Genomic DNA, 26,194 nt, shown 5'->3' with positions numbered 1-26,194 from the left:
GGCTAGGAGTATTTTTCTGAGTTCTGGGTCTTGCTCTCCTGTGCTGTCACCTTGCACTGAGCCAAATTCATCCTCAGAACCTTGGTCAATTTGGGGGTCTTTCACTTCACCCATGTCTGCTATCTTGCTTCGAGTCAAGGGCATAATCCCCCCTCAGAACAGGCTACTTTAAAAAGTCAAGCCTCAGAATAAAACGACCACTTTTTTCCTTCTTGCCTCAGAACCAGCTCTCCTAGAGATTGCTGCTGTTCTTCAGCACTAAATTTGCAACAGTATCGAGTCAGAGCCTACCCCCCTCTGCTGGGCCTCTCAGCTGGCAAGCTAGCTCACTGTTGCTACGCAGTTTTGCCTCAGCGTTTTCCCGCCAAAATCAGGCTGCCTCAGAGCACCTTAATCTAAGTCTCCCCAGTTGGCACGTTCTTCTACTAGTGCACCTCCCCGTGAGGTACACCTAGAAGATTACCTACGCGCCTCAGACTGTCCCTGACTAGACCCCCCTTGCTCTGGGCACACTTGCCAAGGCTTTGCTGGACCGCTGGACAACTGGACCAGTCGTATCCCACACGCTGGACACCAATCAATGTGACAAACCCAGACCTACTGGGATATGTCACACAGTTACACTAAGCTGCCACCAACCATTCCCTATAATAAGTCACACAGACCAGGGATGGATTTTTAAACAACAAAAGAATAAGGTTTATTTTAAATACAAACAGGGTAAATAAAACAATCAGGTGAATAAAATAAAGTAACGTGGCTTATTCTCACACACACAAGCATACAGTTTGGTTCACCTAGAACCTTTAACTTAAAGCACAGACCCTGAACCCATCAGTTCTGGCTAACCCACAGACACCTGAACTTATCAGGTTGGTACTCTGACACACAGTAGTACCCTGTCAGACACCCAGACTCCCACAACAGCTTCTTCTTCCCCAGCTGCTGCTTCGTCCCAACCCAGTGTCTCACAGTCTGTCTCAGCATCTACTCTTCACCACACAGGCATCACATATTTATACAGTACAGCCCCTCCTCCTGATGTCCCGCCTTCCACTCCCCATAGGATGGAACTTTCCCTCCAAACCCATGACAGACAGGTAACATCAGTGCTGTTATGTAACAGTGCCTGAGTATTCTCAAATACTCTAATTCTATCTCTGATCCTAATATGGTAAATAGGAATGGCCTGAGGGAGGGAGAGTTTCAGCTTTAAAGGAGGATGAGCAGGACAGCGTGTCTAATGGCGTGTGAAATTCTCTAATCCCATTTTTTACCCTAATTTGGTAAATAGGAAAGCCAACTAACATTGCATACACCTGGGGGGAGTATACTTTTAAAGGTCAGATCATATTTCCACACTATTAGAGAGCAGGCCAGGTAGGTGGGGCTCGTAAGCCCTGAAAGGCAGCCCATCTAGGAGAAGGAAAACTCTTATTTTAAACCTCCACTGCCTTGTGGCTATATCCACTTATGGAAAAGGCTTAAGGAGATAACCCCAAGGCAAAATCCGGAGCCGGAGTCCCAGAGGCAGTTCACTTCATTCTGGCAACTCCTGCAACGTCGCTGGAACCAGTTGTATTGGCTCTTGCCTTTCCACTGGACCATTTGGGTGACGTGGAGAGGGGGGATTTGCTGCTCGGGTAACAGCCTATCCTCCATATTATTTTACCCAGGCTTCGTGCTCTGGAGTGGACACTCCAGCTTCGCATACAGCGTCGAAGCAACACGGGAAGTAGCAGTTACCGGTTATAAGTCTTTGCTCAACTGGCGTAGAGCATGACGCCAGGGGCTACTTCTGACAGTGGGAGAGGTCACTGCACCTCACTAGGTAGATACCGCCCGCCTTAAGCTGGGCAGCCCCCAGCCACTAAGGTGCTACCTCGCCACGGTCTGTTAACTTCACGAGGTGCGTGGGGTTTAGGGTGAGACCTGAAAAGCAGATCGATAATCATGCACCATGCAACAATTGTAAGAAAACTTCTGGCCTAAAGCTGGGCACCTGGAATGTATGGACAATGACTCCTGGCTTTTCTGACTACGGCTTTCCTGACGACCTGCACAAAACAGACGATGTGCACAAGACAGCTGTCATTGACATGGAACTGAGTAGACTACAGATGGACATTGTTGCCCTGCAAGAGACAAGATTGCCAGACTCAGGATCTGTCAAAGAAAAAAACTTCTCATTCTTCTGGCAGGGAAAACCATCGAATGAGACCAGGGAATATGGTGTTGGCTTTGCAGTCAGAAATACTCTTCTGAGATACACTGTTCCACCTACTGTGGGGAGTGAAAGAATCCTATCTCTGCAGCTCCACTCATCAGCAGGACCAGTAACCCTCATTAGTGCATATGCACCAACACTGTCATCCACTACAGAAATGAAAGACAAATTCTATGATGATCTGGCAGCTACTATCAAAAAAGTCCCTGAAAGAGAGCCACTGTTCATTCTTGGAGACTTTAATGCTAGAGTTGGTGCTGATCACAATCCTTGGCCCACTTGTCTAGGCCATTTTGGCATTGGAAAGATGAATGAAAATGGCCAACGCTTGCTGGAGTTTTGCCGTTATTACGTATGGTCTTTGTGTCAGCAACACATTCTTTAATACAAAGCTTCAGCACAGAGTTTCCTGGAGACATCCAAGATCGAAGCATCAGCTCGATTTGATCCTCACTAGATGTTCTAGCCTTCCTAGTATTACAATCACACGCAGTTACCAGAGTGCTGATTGCGATACTGATCACTCCCTGGTGGTTATTAGTAGAGTAAAACTGTGAACAAAGTGATTGTATCACACGAAAAAGGAAGGAAGACTACGTATTGACATCAGCAAGACTCACGATCAAAGAAAAGTGAAGGAATTTGCCCAAGCACTTGAGAAAAGCCTTCCAAGTCCGGCTAACTAAATGCACCTGAACGATGGGAACATTTCAAGAACGCTGTGTATAACACCACCTTGTCCACATTTGGCAAGACCAAAAAGATGACTGACTGGTTCGAAGCCCACTCGGAGGAGCTAATGCCAGCCATCGAGGATAAGAGAAGAGCTCTAGCAGCATACAAAGCCTATCCTAGCGAGTACAACTTGCAAGCTCTTCGAGCTGCTCGTAGCCAAGTCCAACAGGCTGCCAGGAGATGCTCCAATGATTATTGGCTTCAGCTCTGCTCTCAGATACAGATAGCAGCACACACAGGTAACATCAAAAGAATGTATGACGGTATCAAGCAGGCCTTAGGTCCAATACAGAAGAAATCTGCTCCCTTAAAGTCTGTTACTGGTGTGATCATCCAGGACTGAGCACAGCAGATGGAACGCTGGGTGCAGCACTACACTGAGCTATGTTCCAAAGAGAATGTAGTAACCGAAGAAGCATTAAATAACATTGAGTGCCGGCTTGTCTTGGAAGAGCTGGACAGCAAACCAACCTTAGCAGAAATAAAATTGGCCTTGGATTCCCTCGCCTCCGGCAAGGCACCTGGAAGGGACAACATCCCTGTTGAAGTGCTGAAATGCTTTAAGGAGATCATCACCACCGAACTGTATGAAATCTTTTGTCTTTGCTGGAGGGAAGGTGGAGTACCACAGGACATGAAGGATGCAAAGATCGTCACCTTGTACAAGAACAAAGGAGACAGGGACGACTGCAATAATTACCGTGGCATCTCTCTTCTTAGCGTTGTAGGGAAGCTACTTGCCCGTGTTGTGCTGAAGAGGCTCCAGGTGCTTGCAGACAGAGTCTAACCAGAATCACAGTGTGGATTTCGAGCTAATAGATCCACCACTGACATGGTATTCTCCCTCTGACAGTTTCAGGAGAAATGCAGGGAACAACAGCCACTCTTAGTGGCCTTCATAGACCTTACAAAAGCATTTGACTTGGTTAGCAGGGATCGCCTTTTCAAAATACTTCCCAAGATTGGATGTCCACCTTGTCTCCTTAACATCATCAGATCCTTCCATGAGGGAATGAAAGGCACTGTGGTTTTTGACGGCTCCAGATCAGATCTCTTTGACACCCGAAGCGGAGTGAAACAGGGCTGTGTCCTTGCACCAACCCTTTTTGGGATCTTTTTTGCTATCATGCTGAAGCATGCCTTTGGATGCTTTTCTGGATGCTTTTTTGCTCTAGACTGAGAGCAAAAACCAAAGTTCAACTGAAATGCATGTGGGACTTCCTCTTTGCAGATGATGCAGCCGTCTTTTGAGACTGAAGGATGCCTAACTAACTAACTAACTAACTAACTAACTAACTAACTAACTAACTAACTAACTAACTAACTAACTAACTAACTAACTAACTAACTAACTAACTAACTAACTAACTAGGTTTAGCCTAGCCTCCTAGTTTAACATGTAGAGCTTGAGAGATGTACATAAAAATTTTCCTTGATTTTAGCTGTTATCTAGGGCAGTTGTTCCCAAATTTATTTTTATTTATTTATTTGATTTATATCCCGCCTATCTGGTCCAAACGGTCAAAGTTGCCTAGGTGGCTATGGACTACAATTCCCAGAGGCCTTCACCACCAGCTGTGCTGGCCAGGGTTTCTGGGAGTTGTAGTCCCAGAACACGTGGCTTACCCAAGGTTGGAAAACACTTATCTAGGGGGTTGGTGACCATGAAGTGGATGGGTTTGGTGTTGTATTACCTTATTTCATTTGTTATTTGCTAGCACCTTTCAGAGTAGTTTCAGAGTGGCAAATAATAGACTTTTTCAGTGGGGCAGATTTCCAATAAGCAGTAATAGTCTTGCATAATTCATTAACAGCTGCATCCACACATGTGGCATATGCTGATTTATACCATATGTTGATGGCAAATTCTGCTGTGGAGTAGCACAGGGACAAAGCTGTTATTCTTATTGTTTGTGGGCATGCACCCCAGTCTGACACAGCCAGTTTTCTAATTATGTTATTTTTGTGTCATTCTTCTGTCTAGTGTTTAAAGTCAGTATTTTTTTTTGTAGGTCAGAGTTTGATCCAGAGTGACACCCAAATACTTTGGGGTAGAACAATGTTCCAATATCTTGCCTCCTCAGCCAGCTCAGACAATAAAAGCTGTAATATACACTTAATAACAGACTTACAAACAAACTGATTCTTTGTGCAATGTTATTTATTTATAACAACTCTGGAACTGTGAGGCATAGTGACTACGTTACTATAAACCCATGGTGCATCCAGCCCTGACACAAAGAAGACTAGGAAGAAGTGAATTTACACATGTTGACAATTTTTTAAAAGAAGAATAACAAGAATAGAATGGAAAGAAGAAACTAATTTTTCTTTCTCAATGTCCTCCTACAAGAATTTCCTGTGTTATACCCTTCAGTACATAAGTATCTACCCCCAATGTATACTTCCTCCCAGAAGTACGTATAACAAGTAGTAATTTTCACACTACTTTTTATGGAGATGGTGATCTGAAGCTAATTTAGAAAAACTATTAATAAGTACCAAGCTCTCTTTGCTCAGTGCAATTCCATTAAAAGGCGGAGGGAAAAGAATGACAATTACTGCATTAGTATAGCCAGGGCTTGAAAAATGCACTCGTCTAGGATGAGTGAAAAAACACTGCTTGACGAGCCACAGCTCCCTCCCTCCCTCCCTGCCTCCTTACCCTCCACCGCTCTTGCTCTCTCTCTCTCTCTCTCAATGATCCTGCAGTCCTCCCCTCCCCCCTCCCATTGCAAAAGGAAAACAGCCCTCTTCTCACGAGAAGAGAAGTTCAAGCGACACATAGATATATAGCTATGCAGAAGAATGTAGAGTAGTCCCATGCTGCTGAATATGGAGATTCCCTGCTCCCAATTTCAACCCAACGAGGACACATCCTGGGGTGGGAGAGAACGGTGGCTCCATAAGAGGCCGGGCACTTTTGCTTTCACTTTTATTTTTGCTGGAGACATTCAAAAGAACAGCATTCAAAATACAAGCTTCATGACCTTACAGGCATGCAGGTAATAAAGCAATCCAACTCTGAGGGTATATTTATTTTGGGTTTGTACGCCCTGTTACGTAGAAATAAAAGTGAACAAGTGCCTAGTTTAAATTTGTGAACATAAACTGCAAGGCTATAGTCTGGTCATGCTGACTAGTGAAATTTTTGACTGACTGGTGAGACATTCTAAAAACTTTCAAGCCCTGAGTATGGCAAAGTCTGCCATTCTTTCACACAATGAATCTAATCATTTGTCTTATCCTTAATACTGCATTACAGTCAAGCACATTTTAAGTCAAAATGGGCAACCATGGTCCAAGTATTGCTACAACTTCCATCATCCCCAACCAACACAGTCCATGGATTATGACAGTTGCAATCCATTTGGCTGTCACATCTCTCCCCCACTTCCATTTTTCTGTTTTCTGAGGAATTTAAGACTAATGGCAAGAAGTCATATTTATTTTGCTTTAAGAAAAGGCTGTTTAGTTCAGTGGTTCTTAACCTTTGTTACTCAGGTGTTTTTGAACTGCAACTCCCAAAAACCTCAGCCAGCAGAGCTGATGGTGAAGGCTTCTGGGAGCTGCAGTCCAAAAACATCTGAGTAACAAAAGTTAAGAACCAGTGGTTTAGTTAACCAAGAAATATTTCATTATTTGCAGAAGTAATATCTATACTCCCATCAGGCAAAACATACAATCTGCAGACAGAAAATGGAATAATACAGCAAAAGAACACAACCAATTTCATCTTCTTTTGCTTTGATTCCCCAGATATTATGAATAGTAATTATATTGATTGTTTCGGGTTTTTCAGACTCTTTGGCCATGTTCTGAAGGTTGTTCTTCCTGACGTTTTGCCAGTCTCTGCGGCCGGCATCTTCACTGAAGATGAAGATGCCGGCCACAGAGACTGGCAAAACGTCAGGAAGAACAACCTTCAGAACACGGCCAAAGAGCCCAAAAAACCCACAACAACCATCAGATCCTGGCTGTGAAAGCCTTCGAGAATACAGTACAGTAATTAAATTCTCAAGATCATTCAGATATCATTTTTACTGTCCTGAAACCTGAAATAATAATTGAAAGGCAACATTCCCATTTTAACTGGTTCAAGCTGAATGTTCTGCATCTATCCAAAATCTTGAATTCCTTAATTAGAAGTGTCTTGACTTACTTGACTGAAAACCCTGTGGCACAACTCTACCTGTGCAACAGGAATGAAGTTGTCACCAATGGCAAACTGCCAATGATTACACACTTCTTTTTTTTTTAATTTCAGGGCGCACACAGTTTGCACAAAACTGAAAAAGGAAGTCTTTAATCAGCAACAATCTGCTGCTGTTCCTGCTGTAATTGCACAGGCAGCATCCATTCAACAAAGGTTTCAGTCAGCACATTATTCCAATGAAGGTGAACCTGACAACATGCAAGTCTCTTCCTGCCCTACGAATCCAACTAGTTAATAGACTATCCAGTTCAACTGGTTAATATGCTATTCATCCCCAAAAGGGATATTACATATTACTAAAATACTTACATCCTGCAGAAGTTTCTCAAGATTTTCCTGCAATTCATAGAAGTACCGAGAAGTAATTAGCCCTTCACGTGATTTATCCAGGCAGTCTCTGGCCAACTCAATAACTTGATGATGAACAAAACTTAGGACTCCATCTGCTATCTGCAGCACTTTCTCTGGTGTACTGGATGCAATAAATTCAGCCAACCGTTCCTCCATCTGAGCTGTGGCCTACACATAAAATAATAGTTAATGGCATTTTGTTACCAAAAGACAAGAGAATCAGTGAGCTTTGCTGGATAAAAACATATGAAACCTTTTAAATGAAGTGCCATCTAGTTGAGTGATACTATAGTTCTTAGGTGGAAGATATTCTGATTTAAGAAAACAGAAGAATGTGAAGTCAGCTAGGACACTCTGTGTATAAAACAGGTTGATGTATGCAAGCCAAATACATAAAATAGTCAAAGTACATATTACATGTAAGATCTGTAATTGGTTCCTTTGTTTTAATTTTTAATGTTTAAAAAGACACAAAAGCTATGAATTTGATCAAAGCAGTAGTACTGGCAAGGGGAAGGTAAGTCTACTGGTCATATTTACCTCCTATTCTGAAGCTGCTTTTTGTCCTTCAAAAAAAAAAAGCTATATTTCCTAATTAACAAATATCTCACACAACGTGCAGTCTGGTTCAAGCAAACTAAAACAGCGTTTGGAGAAACAGGATGATTAATATAATTTAATTTGATACTGATAACCAAAAATGATGGGGTTCCATTTATTATTTTTCATTTTATATGAGCAAACTCATTCTCCTGAAGATCTGGAAGAACTTCAGTGTAATCAAATACAGGATATTTGAGTAAGAAATTAGCTTTCTAATGCTGTGCTATAGTATCTCATGGTGAAGTGGTTAAACTGCAGTACTGCATCCCAAACTGCCTGTGATCTGGTTCAATCCCAGGTAGCCAGCTCAAGGTTGACTCAGTGTTCTGTCCTTCCAAGGTCGCAAGGATTCTCATTCTCATTCTCTCTCTCTCTCTCTTTACGTTATTCATGTGTTCCTATGTGTCTTTAGGTCACTTTCAAATGATGGTGACTCTAACTGGTCCTCCAAGGTATTTGAAATGTTTAAGAAGGGGTTTACCATAGCTGCCGCCACCTCTACAACTTTCTATGGCTGAGTGGATATATGAACTCAGGTCTCCTGAGTCTCAATCTGATGCTCTCTCCACTACTCTAAACTGCCACTTAAGAGTGCCTCATTAAACAGATTAATTAACTGTACTACTTCTTACCTTTGGAAATCGTTCTTTATACACATGGTTCATCATTACTATTTCACTATCAAAGGACACTGGAGAACGGCCAGGACTGGAGGAGAAAAAGTTCAAAATGTTATAACCAGTTGAAACTAATAATTGGAATCTGTTAAACACTAGTGTGGTATATCAACTAGAAATGACAAAAAAGAGAAATGTTATTTCACCTCTCAGAAAGTTAGACTGTAAAAGCAATAACAAAACTAAAATTACTAAAAACTGAGTCTTAAATCTTACTTTTCTCTCTCTCTTTTAAAAAAAAATGATTTATAATTAAAAGGAAAGAGGGGCGGAGAAGGTTTTTTTAATATCAGACATTAAGTAAAAATGCAAAAGCCAAATAAAAAGATCAGAGATGAGGTTCTGGTTGTCATTCCGCCGGACTAAATTTTAAGTTTTAGTTTATTTTTGTTAGTTTGATAGGAGGAGAGGTTGCACACGGGTACCTATTGGAAGGATAAATTTTGAAATTACATGTGTAAAGGAATGAGGCTTCCAACTTTAAAGGTGGAAGGCCTAGAATCAACAGTGAAAAGAAGAAGAATAGAAGCACTATTGAAGAAAAACAAGATGTACATTGTCTTTCTGCAAGAGACACATCAATCAGAAAATGGAGTCAATGAATTAAAGATGAACAATATAGACATTAAGTTGTATCTGTGGAAAAGATATAGAATGTAAGGCTGAGATTGCTTTGTTATCAATATATGAGAACGTGGAATATGACAAAATGATTAAAGAATTGATAACTAATCTAATAACAGCAGCTAGATTGATTATTGCTAGACAGTGGAAATTAAAGACTGAATTACAAATTGAAGAATGGTATAAAGAAATATGGAATATAGCATTAAATGATAAATTAACTTGTAATTTAAAGATGAAGAAAGGAGAGTTGAAAAAGAATAATTTTTATGTAATATGGGGCAAATTTTTGGAATATGTGTTAATAAGGGGAAAAGGGAGAGCTCCAAATCAAGAATCTATGCAGTTCTGGAGAGGAGGACAATAGAAGACGAAGAATGAGAAGAAGAAGAAAAAGAAGAATATGGCAAGAGGTCCCGTATATGGTGGTGGGGAACACTGTTATTGTGTTGTAAGTGCATATGTTTTATGTATATGATTTTTTTGTTATAGTTATAAATAAATAAAAAAATATATTTAAAAAAAAGAAAAAGAAAAATTTTTTTGGAACTTCTAAATCTAAAAGTGTAGCAATTATAATTTTTAAAAACTGAATGTAAAGTGGAAAAGGTAGTAAAAGATTGTAATGATAGATATGTAATACAAGGTAAAATGGGGCTGAAGAATATATTTTGGTTAATGTTTATAGACCTAATAATAAACAGGGAGAATTTTATGATAAGGTTTTGAAAGAAATGGAAAAGGTAAAGAAAGATTATGTTATTATGGCAGGATATTTTAATATGATTATGGATAAGACAAAAGAGAAAACTTTTTATGGTCAGTATGATATTTATCAAAGAAATACAATACTGAGCAAGAAGGTAAGAAATAACCAATTGAAGGATATTTGGAGAACTGAAAGGTGATGAAAGAAGATATACTTATTTTTCAGATGTACATAATAGTTACTCTAGAATAGATTATACAGTATATTCACATCTCAAGACTTAATTTCTAATATAGTTAATACTGATATTAATTCTATTAAAATAACAGATCATGCTTTGATGTCAATAGAGATTGAAATAAAAAAGATTATAAAGACTCTAAAAGGTGGAGAATGGATAATAATATTTTACAGTATCCAGAGGTAATAGAAAAGATAAAGAAGGAAAGGTTAGCATTATGGACAAAAAATGAAGCAGGAGATGCTAAATTAGGCCTGTTGTGGGACACAATGAAAGCAGTCTCAAGAGGAATAACAATAAGAGAATCCTGTAAATTTAAAAAAATTAGGGAAAGCAATGTGAAAAAATTGGAAAATGATCTAAAAAATTCAGAAAAAAAGATTTTTTTAAAAAAAGAAAGAGATAGAAGAATTTTGGTAGAAAGTCAGGCTAAGCGAAAGGAACCAGATAACATAGAAATAGAGAAAGTCCAGAGAGACTTGATGTATTTAAAGAGGCATGTTTTGAGTTTAATAATAAAAATTCAAAATTATTAGCTAGAATGTGTAAAAATAAAAGAGTAAAAACCTCAATAGGGATAATTAAAGATATAACAGGTAAGAGCTGTAATATAATGAAAGATAAATTGAAGATTTTTTCAGAAACGATATAAAGGAAATAATGTAATGAAACACAATATAGAAAATTACATAAATGAGAACTGAAAAATCAAATTATTGGAAGATGATAAAAGAATATTAGAAGAGATTAAAGAACAAGAAATTGTCAAAGTTATTAATAAGTTGAAAAATGGCAAAACACCAGGTCCTGATGGATTGAGTCCAGAATATTATAAGCATTTTAGTTCCATTTTGATACTTAAGTTAAAAATGTTTTATAGTAAAATAATGGAAGAAGAGATAATGCCTGCTTTTTGGAAACATTAACGATTCTTATTCCAAAACCCAACAAGGATCAAACAGATCTGGAATCTTATAGGCCCATATCTCTAATATACCAAGATGCTAAGATTTTTACTGCTATATTAGCAAATAGGTTAAATAGATTTATAGCAAATTATATTAAGGAAGACTAGTGTGGTTTTATTAAGGGAAGACAAATGGATAATTTAACTAGATGAGTTTTGAACATTATACATGAGATAGAGAAGGAAAAAATAAAAGCATTAGACATATTTAAGGCTTTTGATTGTGTTGAATGACCAACACTAAAACTTCTTATAAGAGGTTGGATAGAAAGGAAAAACTCTAATCACTGGGGGAAATAACCAATAATGATTTAAATAAGATGATTGCTAGAGGAAATCACTAATCAGATAGAAAAAAGGCTATCTTTTACTTTCCTTAATGGAGCTCTGTTGTTCCTACGTCCTGACCAAACGGCGGAAAAAAAGGAACTGAGGGGAAGGTTGAGGAGGCGGAGCTTGCTCCCTGGGAGGGTATCCTAATTGTTAGTCTTTTCTAAGCTCTAGAAACTTCCGAAATGTCCTGTGCAGAAGAAACCCATTTGTGTGCATTCACAGAGGCCCCAACAAAGAAGAAATTAATTTCTTATGCTAGAAACAGTATGTAAATATCACCTGAGGCTACGAGATCGAGGACGCATTGCTGGAGATTGTCGTCCTTCCTCATCTGTGACACTCTCTGTGCTGAAATGCTTTGTCAGGAAGTGAAGTTCATCAGGTGTTGGCTGATAGGGCAGTTGATGCAGCTTCTCCTGAGATGAGCAAGACGACTAAGAACAAAATGTATATAAGAGACTACTTAACGTAAGGTAACATACTTCTACACACTAGAACCCACAAACCCAAAGCCCATGACTCTTCTTTGGCTTCAAATTGCATTGAAGTGCTCCTTTGGACTCCTTATTTAATCCTCTAGTGAGGGAAAGAGATCTAATATAGAAAGAAACTCTCAGTTGCTACATCTGATCCATAGTCATAAGCCACTAGTCAGAACCTTTACTCAGAATAAACGAATAAAACAAGATCTAGGTAAAATATTTTATACCAAGATATTGTAGTTTTTATGAAAACTAAGAGTTAGCACTCATCTCTTGTCTCAAATACTTTAGACGCAATAACATCAAAATAGTCCTCCTTTAGATCCATCCATCCACTTTAGAAAAATCAGATAAAATCAAGGTTTCGTATAGTACAAGTGTAAAACATAAAATTGGGTTGCAACATTGGTACAACTGTTACAGGAATACAATAACTGCATAAGTTAAAACAGAAATGTTGGTTCTAGTTGATGTACATATACCCATCATTTGCTAATTTGCAAGTGTAGATAAGCCTGCCCAAATCAGACATTACATATTAATCTCAGATAAAACTTTCATATTCCCTGACATCAAATCAAATGTAATGCTTTTCATCAGTGACAGGATGTACATGCAGGTAAGAATAAATAAGTAATACACTCCAAATGGAAAAAAAAGGTGAAAAACATGCCTTCAGTATAAATGTTAACTGCATTAATACCCACTCGAAGTCCTGGAAACATCTCTAAAATCAGTCCAACCATGAAAGAGTTACAAAAACAATGACGGTCAAACTGACTTATTATAATGTATTGCTGAAAAAAGTAGAGGGGTAAGAACAAATTTAATACATGTATTTAATATTGGAATTAAAATAATATAATTAATGGTGTTTTACTAACTATGATGAATGTTAACTTACAGAAACTGTAGAACTGGGAGTGTTTGTTCCATATCCAGATGAAGGGAGGGAAGCCAGAGACCAGCGACGTCCATCCGTCCTGAAGAGAAATGCAAGCATTATTACGTATAAACAAAACTAACTCTAATTAATATAGTAATACCATCTTTTTTTCCTGTATAAGACACCCCTCTTTTCTCACCAAAAATTAAGAAATTAAACCAGGGCTTAGCAAAAGGAGGGGAAAGCAGGGATCAAAGCACTGCATGATCACTTTGATCTCTGCTTTCCCCTCCACTTGTTTTTTTCTCAGCTTCTGTGTATAAGACGACCCTCAATTTTCAGTCTAAAGTTTTTAGACAAAACTATCATCCTATACATGGAAAAATACAATACATTTCTTCCACAAAGTAACCATTATGCAGTTGTTAACGGCAAATGTGTTTACTTAGACTTAGCCGTCATCTTTATTTCTCCCTAAAATGGTAGCAGGTTGGCTATATGAAATCCAACATTTGAGTTGGAGGCAATCTTCTGGCACTTGGTTTTTAGGCCATATTTGTCTTTGCTCCTGGCAGTGCAGACAAGAGTGATTATGGGACTAGTCTGTTAGGGCAGATATCACATAAAGTACTTGAGAAACATGGAAAAACATTTAGTGCCATAAACAAGTATGAAGAGATGTATTTGAACACTCTATAATGTTAAGTAATTCCAAAGAATATAATGGCTGAAATCCAGTTGTGCTTTTATGTGAATGGCATAACTTTTACAGGTGATTGCCCCTCAATTAAGAAATTGCGAATGTGAGTCTGCATTCAATAGATAACGTCTATGGAGATTTCTTAATTCATGGCAATTTGCCAGTATGTGTTACACCTTTTACGCAAATGTGAAGCGGTTTTTCAACTAATCTATAGCTGGGTAGGGACAAGCTTCCAATTTCACGTAACAGATCCAGGAAAACACTTTTCATTTCTAAAGCATCTTTTTTTAAAAAAAAATGCAATGGAACAGCATGTGAACATTTAATAAACAATGCCTTCAATGCTTCATGCACAGGTATACAAATATTTAAGTTGTAGATATAGAATCCATGATAAAACTAAAAACTAATTTAGGCAATCTTTTGGACACAAAGATAATTGAATGCTGCTGCGGTATTTAGGCTGTGTCACACTTTATGTCAGAGGAGTACAGCACACTGGAGGTCAGAAAACCACTCACTGGAGTTTAAAAAAATATTTCAAGGACACTAAATGACGGATTGTAGGTTTAATTGCTATGTATGGTGTTTTAAAAATTATTTCAACACTGCCAACTTCCTGGACATTCGAAGTCATAGATGTGGCATTTCCAAAATTTATACCATACTTGATTCCCTGAACTTGGAAGACAACTAAAGTTACTACTGTGTGGTGACCACTTCATAAAGCCACCTATTCCAATTAGATCTGCTTAATAGAGAAATTGTTCCCCCACACACACACACACAATTGGCTTTGCAAAATTTTCTTGGAAGTAATGTGAAGATAGTCACTTTCTGGGGTTAATACGCATCTAAAAGAATGATCATGATATACTTAATTTGAACAGAGCAGCTACCAAAAAGCAAGATTTAAGGCTATTAAATTCATAATTTCCCCCTGCAAGACCATTCTAGCTTATCAGTACACATGCTTAGAATTTAGTCACTGACTGACATTTTACTATGGACAAAATTAAGCCTTATGGTGCCTTATGTAGCCGTTGTTTTACAAATAAATTTGTTTGTATCTACATTATATTACAGACTTACATTTAGATTATATCCTATTAAAATCCCCAAGGAACAAAAACAGCTAATGATGTTTAAAATGCAACAACAACAACAACAACAACAACAACAACAACAACAACAACAACAAAAACCTAGAGATTCCTTTCAAATGTTCAGGTGAAGCTGAGGAATTATCAGATCAGATCAGATCATATACAGTGGTGCCTCGTACAACGAGTGCCCCGTTTAACGATGAATTCGCATAGCGATGGCATTTTTGCCATCGCTTTTGCGATCGTATAACGATGTTGCCTATGGGGAAAAATCGCTTTGCGATGTTTTCCCCATAGGCACCATTTTCCCCCAGCTGAGCGGCGGGAGCCTCCGAAGGAGTGCTCCCGCAGCTCAGCTGGGGGAAAATGCCTGCGGTGGCCTCGGAAGGACCCTTCCGGAGGGTTCTTCCGAGGCCACCGCTGGGATTCCCCTTCCCCGCGGCCGGCTTCCCCAGCCATGGTCGGACTCTCAGGAGTCCGACCATGCATGGGGTAGCCTGCCGCGGGTCGGATCCAAGCCGCGGGGAGAGGGTGGGGGGATCCGGATGGATCCCACCACCCTCCCCCCGTGGCCTGAGGAGGGTGGGAGGCATGGCCGGACTCTTTGGCAGCCACCGCGGCTCGGATCCGAGCCGCGGCGGCTGCCGAAGAGTCCAGCCATGCCTCCCACCCCCACCCCCACCTCCTGCGGCTTGAGAAGGGTGGGAGGCATGGCCGGACTCCTTGGCAGGCACCGCGGCTCCGATCCGATCTGAGCCGCGGTGCCTGCCGAGGAGTCCAGCCATGCCTCCCACCCTTCTCAAGCCGCAGGGGGTGGGGGTGGGGGTGGGAGGCATGGCTGGACTCCTCGGCAGGCACCGCGGCTCCGATTCGATCTGAGCCGCGGTGCCTGCCGAGGAGTCCGGCCATGCCTCCCACCCTTCTCAAGCCGCAAGAGGTGGGGGGGTGGGAGGCATAGCCGGACTCCTTGGCAGGCACCGCGGCTCAGATCGGATCGGAGCCGCGGTGCCTGCCGAGGAGTCCGGCCATGCCTCCCACCCTTCGCAAGCCGCAGGAGGGGAGGGTGGGGGTGGGAGGCATGGCCGGACTCCTTGGCAGGCACCGTGGCTCAGATAGGATCGGAGCCGCGGTGCCTGCCGAGGAGTCCGGCCATGACTCCCACCCTTCTCAAGCCGCAGGAGGTGGGGGTGGGGGTGGGAGGCATGGCCGGACTCCTCGGCAGGCACCGCGGCTCGGATCGGATCGGAGCCGCGGTGCCTGCCAAGGAGTCCGGCTATGCCTCCCACCCACCACCCACCTCCTGTGGCTTGAGAAGGGTGGGAGGCATGGCCGACTGTGCTTGCAGCAGCGGAAGAGGTGCCCGGTGGAGGAGAAGGCAGGAGCTGATCTGTCATTTCTCCTCCACCGGGCACCTCTTCCGCTGCTGCAAGCAATTTCGGGGCAGTCCTTTGGGGGAAGCTGGGCTGTGGAGAAGAAAGGCAGAAGCCCATCCGATCTCCCCCCCCTCCACACTGGGCAGCTTCTCCCGCTGCTCCCGATGGTTGGGAGGGGAGATCGGATGGGCTTCTCCCTTTCTTCTCCACAGCCCGGCTCCTCCCAAAGGGCTACCCCGAAGTTGCTTGCAGCAGCGGAGGAGGTGCCCGGTGGAGGAGAAATGACAGATCGGCTCCTGCCTTCTCCTCCACCGGGCACCTCTTCCGCTGCTGCAAGCACAGTTGGGGCAGCCCTTTGGGAGAAGCCAGGTGGTGGGGGAGAAGGCAGGAGCCGATGCCGTCTTCCCCCCCTCCCCCAAGGCTTCTCCCAAAGGGCTGCGCCCGATAGTGGGGGAGAAAACCGGATAATCCGTTCCTATTGGAACGGATTATCCGGTTTTCAATGCATCTCTATGGGAAAACACGTTTCACTTAACGATGTTTTCCCATAGCGATGTTTTTTTTGGAACCAATTAACCTCGCTATGCGAGGCACCACTGTACTTCTTTATGCCCACCAATTCAAGAACATCAGGAAAAATAAATGGGCTAGGATACCAAGACACATGGGTGGATTTTATAAATACATGAGGCTTTACAAAGTTTGTATACACACTACTGAAAATACTTTCTGTTCTATAAGACAGTGGAAGAAATAGAAGCTGCACCCTTCCTCATTACCCAAACAGAGATCTGAGCCCTAAAAGTGACTCTTGAAATCATTCTTTTATAGTAGTACTTTTTATATTAGCAAGCCGTGAAACAAAAATAGTACATGGATGTTTCAGCAGGCCTTCCCTCCAGTTAATTCCTGAAGTTTTTCTTCCCTCTCCTTTTCTACTGTTTGTTTTCCGTTTTGTTGGATTTTGTTTATTGTTCACTATGTAATAATTTTATATTTACCTGTGCATTTTATGTGTGTTGTATTCATGTTGTAAACCGCCTAGAGTGGTCTAGGCAGGATATTAAATAAATGAATAAATGAATAAATGAATAAATAATAATAAATAATAAATAATAAATAATAATAAATAAATAAATAAATAAAAATAAAAATAAAAATAAAAATAAAAATAAAAATAAAAATAAAAAAAATAATAATAATAATAATAATAATAATAATAATAATAATAATAATAATAATAATAATAATAATAATAATAATAATAATAATAATAATAATAATAATAATAATAATAATAATAATAATAATAATAGTAGCATAATGTTCCAGTATAAGACAATGTTTAGAAGAACAGCAGAATTTTCTTAAAAGATGCAGTGTAGCAAAGTATAGAACTAGCATGCCTAAATGAAATTATAACAGCATATGAAGTCACTAGTACTGTAGCATGCAAAAGCATTCCATTTGCATTCCACACAAAACATATGAATATCTAGTGAAGTATTACGGTACCTGTCTGTCCTGTGTCCATGGCTATATAAGAGAAATAGCACCAGTGATAAAAAATTGGGGGGAAATCACAATCCACATGTAAAACCATAACAGATTATTATTGTTTTGCTTTTAAATCACCATGCCAGACTTTTATTTTTGAAGTAACACTGTGTAAATGTGTAAAACAAGCAAATAAACAGAACTAGTGTAGACACAGAAGAAATAAGTGAATGTACAAAAATTCACATTTTATGTATCTTTTTTTACACTGCAATAATTCTAATCACTCTAAAACATGCAGTTTTGGGAACTGCATGTTTTTGTTAATTAGGTTTGTGAAGACCTCAGTCTGAGAGTTTCTTGTTGTTCTGACTTTATAAGGCACATTAAAACTACAATAAAGAATATGGCCAGGAACAACAACTACAACACAAGCAGATACCTTGAAACCATACTATTAACAAATCCCTCCATAGGTTGATATATAAGGATAGGGACAAATAGAATGAACTATTACTACTAAAATATTGAATTAAAAAATACAAAATTTCAAAAACACACGCCATATTCTTGTAATCAGAAATAACTGTTCACAAAACAACATAATATGACCAACATTCCCTCTAATTTTCAGCCCTGACGGGCCAGGTTCCATCCCTTACATGTATGACTCCACTACCTGCAGGGTTCTGTCACAACCAGAACCAAAGGGGCTGGAAATGCTCACTATGGGTGCACAGAGGAGGAGGAACACTGTTTGGAGGGGGGAACCTTGATCATGACACGATACATATTATAATGAAAAAGAATTCACCATTTAAAAAATTGTAGTAAGACATCAGAGCAATGAAGGGTAAAAGAGAGAGACAGCATCCAGGTTCTATGTGGTGGCTGTCAAAATTTTACTCTCTGTGTATGCTAAAATCTACAATGAAATAGCTTATTAAAGGTTTTTTAAAAATAGAAGATATAGAAGCACAGTTCATTCAACTATAAGCACATGTAAACCCTTCTACAGCTGTCTTTTACTCAGAGCCCTTTAAAGCTCCTGCACTGTGGTGGGAGGGACTAAGTATTTATAGACAGCCAATTAAAGAATGGTATGGAGCTAGTTATTAAGGCACCTGGCCTTCTTCCAACTAGCTATCTCCTGAGATGGCAACAATAGAGAAGTGTATTAGTGGCTCAACAGGCCTGCCATAGGCCTTATGCACACTTGAGAATTAATGCTATTAGCACTCAATTAAGTGTGAGAGTAACACCATTTGTGACAGAGCAGACCCATACTGTACTTTGGAAGCTGCTGTAAACACAGTAAAAATATGGCCAAGTGGAGGGAAATATGCTTATAGCTGTGGGTTTGGAGACACACAGAACAGTCCATAGAACAAGGTTAGTCCTATCATTCATACAGCATACTGCAATATCAGTAAAAGGGGGGGGGTCTGATTAAGAGGTGGGAATATTGATCTCATTTACTTCCTCCCCTTCTTTTTTTTCTTGTAAGGAAGATCCTGGATGGTTCAAGCATATCAGGGGCAGCATGTTATGGCCTCTATGGAAAACTATTTCAATAAAGATGGTTCACTCTATACTCAATCCTTATCTTCTCATGAAAAAGGAGACAGGCATGAGGAAGATTACAGTCAGGGAAACTGGCATCTGTAAGTCTACAGGCACAGAGAAATGCTCTGTAATTCTGAAAGGAGAATGGAGAACAGGATGGAAATAGAATATGCTGGAGGGTTTAGGGAAATGTTACACTGAATATGTCATTTGAAAAGAAGGGTAAATATTCACACCACAGACGTTAAGACTAAACTAATGCAAGAACTTATTGACAAACACTATGCTCTATAACAGAGGTCGTCAACCCCTGGTCCAAGCCAGCTAGACTGGGCTGCGAAGACAGACCTCCCCCACGCACGCACTTCCCCCTCCAGCTGCTTTGTGCATGCGTGCATGTGTGTGCCAGCGCCTGCATGAGCGCTCCGCCACCCCTTCAAGCATGTGTCCAAGTGCCTGTGCGAAGGGGTGGAGGAGTGATCCCATCAGTGCTGGCACGTGTGTGCACACTCCCCACTGCTTCACGCATGCGCCCAAGAGTACCCACGTGAGAGTGAGTGCACTCCGCACGTACGCACAAGGGTGAGGGGGTGCCCCGCCTGCCTTAGCCAGTCCGCCGTCCCAAAAAGGTTGGGGACTGCTGTTCTATAATAGTGGCTCCCAATCTTGGGTCCCCAGATAGTATTGGACTAAAACTCCCAGAAACCTTTACCACTAGCTATACTGGCCAGGATTTGTGAGAGTTGTAGACCAATAACATCTGGGGACCCGGGGTTGGGAACCACTGCTCTATAAGGACAAAGGGAGAGAATACACAGTGGCATCTAATACAACATGGGAACATTTTCAGTTGATTTCAGAGCAATAACTGAAATCAGCTACAAAATCTGTTCCTGGTAAGTGGCACTGGGATATGAGCTAGGCAAATATAGCAATTGATCTTCTCCCCAAAAATTGTATTGGTAGGGGTGAATTTTGTATTTGTATTTACCAAAATAGAGCTGGTCTATCTCTTACAAAGATTGGCAGGCCAGGGAATCATCCCAAAAGCCTTCAAAGCACTTCCTTCAAGTAAATATCTCTCTTGTAGCTTGTGAACAAATTGTATTTAAAGATGGACCTCTTTGGGCAGTGAGTTCCAAATAGTCAAAGCAATTACTGAAAAAGTTGTGCTTTAAACTAATGCCAAGTACGTTTATAGTATGATTAGTAAATTTATTTATTTAAAATATTTTACTCCATCTTTCTCCTTAAAAGGACCCAGTGGCATACATCATTAAAAGAAAAACATTTAAAACCTAAAAACAGAACATATACAGATATTTTAAACAAATTAAACAAGTATATTAAAAATGGTAAATAAAATAATTATTTAAGGTCTTTGACTGCTTGCTGAAGAAGAGCAAAAATGGGGCCAGTCTGGCTTCCCAAGGGAGGACATTCCAGAGTTTGGGAGCAGCAACAGAGAAGGCTCTCTCCCATGTCCCCACCAAGGGCTCTTCTGAGGGTGGTGGGACTGAGAGAAAGGCTTCCTCTGATTATCTAAATGCCCATCCAGGCTCATAGAAGGAGATGCAGTATTTTAGATAGCTTGGGCTCAAGCCGTATAAGGCTCTTTAGGTTAAATATAATTTGAATATAATGTCTGTTTTCAAAAACGTGGATGCATGTAACAGCAATGGGTCTGCTATGTTTGCAATTTAATGTGTCCTCACGCCTAGATAATTTGGTTTGGCATTAATAATCCCTCTCATTTTCAAGTATCTTGATCTGAAGCTCTAGAACTTATAACAAGTAAGAAGCCGGGCACAATTCAAAGCCAGATCCTTTAAACTGAAACATTAAAGCACTAAACTTTTAATACCAAGGAAGTCTACGAAAGGATACTCAATTATTTTTAAGTCACACTCTTAAAGATCTAGATTTTTCTTAATACTAAGAATCTGTTTGTTAATTCAACTACTGATCATCTCAATGCCACAACCGGCCCATTAGAAAGAGAAAGGCAACCTGTGTCAGTGCTTGCGTTCATACAGTGTTTGTCACCTCACCTGGCATAGCTTGTTAGGGAGTAAAATCAGGTTGTATGGCATACATATCTCTGTCCTCTAGTAGTGAAGAACACATGGGAAGTGACATCACTGCCTCTCAGCATCTGCCACCTTGGGAATTGCTTGTTTCTCTCAATTTTCTGGCTATCACATAATGTACAGCCAATCACAAATGAGCTAACCCATATCCATGGCTACCTGCACCTGGCAGGAACTACAGGTGTTTTTGCGGGTAGGATCACTCTATTCTAGTTCAGTTTTTGGTATGTGTAACTGCCAGTATTGAACCAAAGCGGTACCAGTAGGTGTTTCTTCCAACAAATCCGTACTACATCACTTGGATGGCGAGCTAATAAATATGTCACTTACCAATAAATGAAAAAAAATTCTAGCTTTCCCCTGTTCCCTCCAGATAGGATGACAGGAGAGGGCATACGATTCCACCCTGCTTTTTTTCTTTACAATTCAGTGCTGTTTTATTTTGGTGACAGAATAATATGTCACTTACCAATAAATAAGAATAAAATCGAGCTTTCTCTTGTTCCCCTCTTTTGAGCAATGCTGTTTAAAGGTATTCTAACAATATTCATGGCCATAAATCAATAAGACCTACAAAGATTTCTTTTTTTTCATTTTTGTCAATACCATGACTATCTTAAAAAGACTACTAAGATTGATACATCTACATTTCTTCTGTGTTCTACACAGGGTCTGGAATACTATCGACACTAAATTGAGAATGGGAAACTTTTAGGCCTTGCTTCCTAGGGTTGGTGGGAATAAAATTGCTAACTGGGGATAAAGTTCCACTCTAACAATAACTTGAGGGGCACAAGTTCAATATCTCTGCAATTAATAAACATAAAACTAAAAGTTTTGGTATGGTGGTTTCGTATTCTGCTTGTGTAAAAGAGAAAACTGCAATTGTACAAAATGAAACAGACACAATTTTTGAAAAAAGCCTGAAAAAGGTAACTGCTATCATAGAAAGAACAGGAAAGGAAAAGATATTCAGATCCTGTCCATAGCTTTTATTCTTTTCAGTATTAGCTATTGTAATGATATGGGAATAAAAGCAGCTGGAGTGGGTAATTAGCAGTGAAGAAATTAACACTTTGCTTGATGCAAATAAACCCCTTCAGAAAGCACTCTACAACAGTGGTCCCCAACCTTGGGCCTCCAGATGTTCTTGGACTTCAACTCCCAGAAATCCTGGCCAGCAGAGGTGGTGGTGAAGGCTTCTGGGAGTTGTAGTCCAAGAATATCTGGAGGCCCAAGGTTGGGGAACACTGCTCTACAACACATAAGGGGTTGCCAAAAAGCTTTCTAACAGTTTGTCTACACTACACAGTTGCAGCAATTTGATACCATTTTACCAGTTCAGGGAATCGCCACAGAGCTCTCTCGGAGGAATTTGAAATACTTTACCAAAACTGCAACAACAGTGTAGGATACATATATTTTAAGAAAATTTATTGAATTAAATGTAAAATGCCTTCCTGCAGCATCTCATCTACTTAGAAAAGTACTGTAATGCATAATCAACCTCCTTTTATGTTTGGTGCAAAAGAAGGTCTAGCAAATGGTCAAGATAACACTATTAAAGTAGCCTGACTTCTTTAAGTCAAAAATGGAAAATACTGTATTCCCATATTTATGGAGCATCATAAAACAAGACAGGGTGTCAAGACAGGTGGAAATAGGAATTCAAAAGATGAACAAGTAATGCAATGCTCTTCTGATGAAGCAGACAATGACACCATATCATAATCCAACATTTTGCAGTTTAGTTCTTTTCCACCACAACAGCCAACAACAACACAAACAATAATAAAACACCATCAGGCATAGGGTATTTAGCTGTCTGGAAAAAGCAATGGCATTTATCTTGTTAAAGAAAATCAACCACCCACATGGTGGTTGAGCCAGACTATGTTTTTAAGCCATTCACTTCCTATAGTACTTCTGCTTTGGACAGGAACTAGATTTTAGCAGCGGGCCTGTCTGACCATCTTGCATCAACTCTCAACAGGATAGGATGACTCTAAATTTCTATTAGTCCAGAGCATGGAGTGGATATTGAGCCTCATCCCCAGAAGAATGACTAACGGCATGAAAGATCCACTTTCATGGGCTCTAGCTGACTTGAACTTTTTCTACCCATCAGCAGATTGAGTATGTTAAGTCTCTGAACATAAATGTTAAAACCACAGAAATATGAGCAATAAAGCTTGGGTCACCCAAATTTATATATCAGCCCACTTCTTCCCTACTTCTCCTGTTTTCAAAGCAGGATACAAAAGAAAGGAATTTTGCAGTTATTTCTACCTCTTTCCATTTATGTTCATATATCAACACAAGAATGCATTTTCATAAAGATAGAGACAAACAAACATTTACGTAAAACAGGTTTTGTTAATTCATGTGCTTTTTTGTTTTTGAAATGCCTCAAATTCTACATTTTAAACTACCAAAAATTAAATTACTAAGTTAAGAATTAAGGATACCAGACCAAATTACTTCAAGCAGCAGAAAACATTAATTGCATCAAATAGCTTTCACAGGAGAACAAAAATATTCACATACCTACGAGCAGGAACAAAGGAAAAGTGAGAAGGTGCATTTGGAGAGAAATTTCTGGGACTGTCCAACGGACTTCCACCTGTTCAAAAAGTACCAAAAAGAGGACATTTGTACTGCATTCACAATCAACCATTTATTATATTTCATGAGATGGTATACAGTTGTTTGTCACTTATAACAGCCAAGAAGGGATTTTTATATCCATTTTACTCTGCATTAAAAAATAAAGAGTTGGTCTTTCACTGCTTCCAGTGGTACAAATAAAAGTTTATTTTATCTGAACATGGCACCGAACAGTTTGCAATTTTCTAATTAATCTGCATTAAGACATTTAAACTACCTATTCAGATTACAGTGGTGCCTCGCTTAGCGATTGCTTCGTTTAACAATGAAATCACTTAGCGATGACTTTTTTGGAGCGATCTTGCGCTCCATTTAACGATGGTTCCTATGGGCAATTTTCGCATAGTGATGTTTGGGACCATGCTTCGCATAGCAATGACAGTTTGAGTCCCTCTGTTTTGCTTAACGATGGTTTTGACAGCCTCATGTTGGTTGTTTTTTAAATGCTTAAAAATGTTTTTAAAATGTTTAGAATGCTTGAAATCATAAGTGCACTTAATAAACCCTTTGTTAAACTAATTTAACTTTGTTCCGACTCTTTTTTAATTTGTTGTTATATTTTTCCCCCATTGAGATGCATTGAATAGGTTTCAATGCATTTCAATTGGGGAACCGTGTTTCGCTTAGCGATGTTTCCTATGGCGATTTTCGCTTAAGGACGGCAATCCGTTCCCATTGGAACGGATTATCCGGTTTTCAATGCATTTCTATGGGAAACTATGTTTTGCTTAGCGATGAAATCGCTTAACAGCGATTTTTGGGAACCAATTATCATCGTTAAGCGAGGCACCACTGTATTAAGATTCCCATTCACAAGAACAGCCCTGTTGAACTAAACCTAAGGCCTACAGTCCAGCATGCATTTCCTACAGTGGACAATGGAAAGCCCAAAAGCAGGACATGAATTAAACAGCATCATACCATTCATGTTCCTCAGCAACTGATATTAAGAGCCATTTTATTTATTTATTTATTTATTTATTTATTTATTTATTTATTTATTTATTTATTTATTTATTTATTGTATTTATACCCCGCCTATCTAGTCATTTCGACCACTCTAGGCGGCTATTTATTTATTTGATTTATACCCCGCCTATCTGGTCCGAAAGGACCACTCTAGGCAGCTAACAACCATAAAAATAATACAAGACAACGTAAATAGACAATTCTAAGAGATGAAAGCACTACATTAAATCACATAATACTGTATAATTCTGATATAACTAGCACCCATTGATGTATTCCATAAATGTGTCTAATTCCCTTTAAAGTTATCCAGGTTAGTATCTTAGGATAGTGAATTCCATGGTTTAACTATACACTGTACAAATATGTACTTTCTTTTACGTATATGTCTGAAATCTCCCATAATCATGCCCGTGAAGACCGTCTCTAGCATTCCATAATGTTACCCATGACCACTGCTTTCCCCACTTCAGAAGTGGGGAATCAATTTCATTGTATGTTGAGGTAACAGAAGGAGATTGTCACTCTTGTACTTTCTTTTCCAACACAATTTAATTTCTCAATCATCAAATCTGAGTAGTGAGAACAAGTGAAAAGACCATCCCTCTTCCCACCACTCTGTTCACTTTTCCAGAATGAGGTAAGGAGCCATACAGGCAGGGAAGGAATGAGGGAATACTGTATTTTTCCTTATATGAGGCTATACTTTTGTCTAAAATCTTTAGACTAAAAATTGAGGGTCATCTTATACATGGAAGTAAGCTGAGGAGTATAAGTGGAGGGGAAAGCAGGGATCAAAGTGATCCTGCATGGCTTTGATCCCTGCTTTCCCCTCCACTTGCTAAGCCCCACTTAGATTTCTTAATTTTGGGTTAGAAAAGTGAGGGGCATCTTATACATGGGGCATCTTATACACAGAAAAATATGGTATATACATCCTGGAAACATGTTACAAGAGGAACTCAGACAGGAGCATAGCAAGCTTCTCTAGAAGTGACAAGGGGGTGAGGGAGGAAAGAGACAGGAGGGAGCAATATGTACCTGCCTTTCTTTAGGTCTCTGCATCTGTACCCCTTTGTCCTATGTCTATTAGTGATCTTTTACCTCCACATCTCCACCCTGCTATATGTGTAACTATGACAAAATTTCAAAACTCACTTTTAAAAATTAAT

The 26,194-nt window shown here is 39.8% G+C and overlaps 1 protein-coding gene across 17 annotated transcripts in view; it reads right to left on the bottom strand.

The window, feature by feature from the left end:
* The window catches only part of MAST2 (microtubule associated serine/threonine kinase 2), a 234,073-nt gene that overhangs the window by 58,945 nt on the left and 148,934 nt on the right, over positions 1 to 26,194 (bottom strand). For 8 of the 17 annotated variants that reach the window (XM_072997567.2, XM_072997571.2, XM_078392848.1 and 5 more), the window contains 6 exons: positions 23,934 to 24,009; positions 17,749 to 17,769; positions 13,070 to 13,148; positions 11,963 to 12,117; positions 8,765 to 8,840; positions 7,488 to 7,697 (listed from right to left, as the gene is read on the bottom strand). In XM_072997567.2, the coding sequence (XP_072853668.2) occupies positions 7,488 to 7,697; positions 8,765 to 8,840; positions 11,963 to 12,117; positions 13,070 to 13,148; positions 17,749 to 17,769; positions 23,934 to 24,009 (617 nt within the window). The remainder of the gene's footprint in view (positions 1 to 7,487; positions 7,698 to 8,764; positions 8,841 to 11,962; positions 12,118 to 13,069; positions 13,149 to 17,748; positions 17,770 to 23,933; positions 24,010 to 26,194) is intronic. The other 9 variants (XM_072997569.2, XM_072997572.2, XM_078392847.1 and 6 more) reach the window with 3 other exon arrangements.

The sequence above is a fragment of the Pogona vitticeps genome, chromosome 4, assembly GCF_051106095.1.
Source record: "Pogona vitticeps strain Pit_001003342236 chromosome 4, PviZW2.1, whole genome shotgun sequence".
Taxonomy (NCBI): domain Eukaryota; kingdom Metazoa; phylum Chordata; class Lepidosauria; order Squamata; family Agamidae; genus Pogona; species Pogona vitticeps.
Note: the sequence above shows the minus strand (reverse complement) of the source record. Positions and strands in the feature narration are given on the sequence as shown.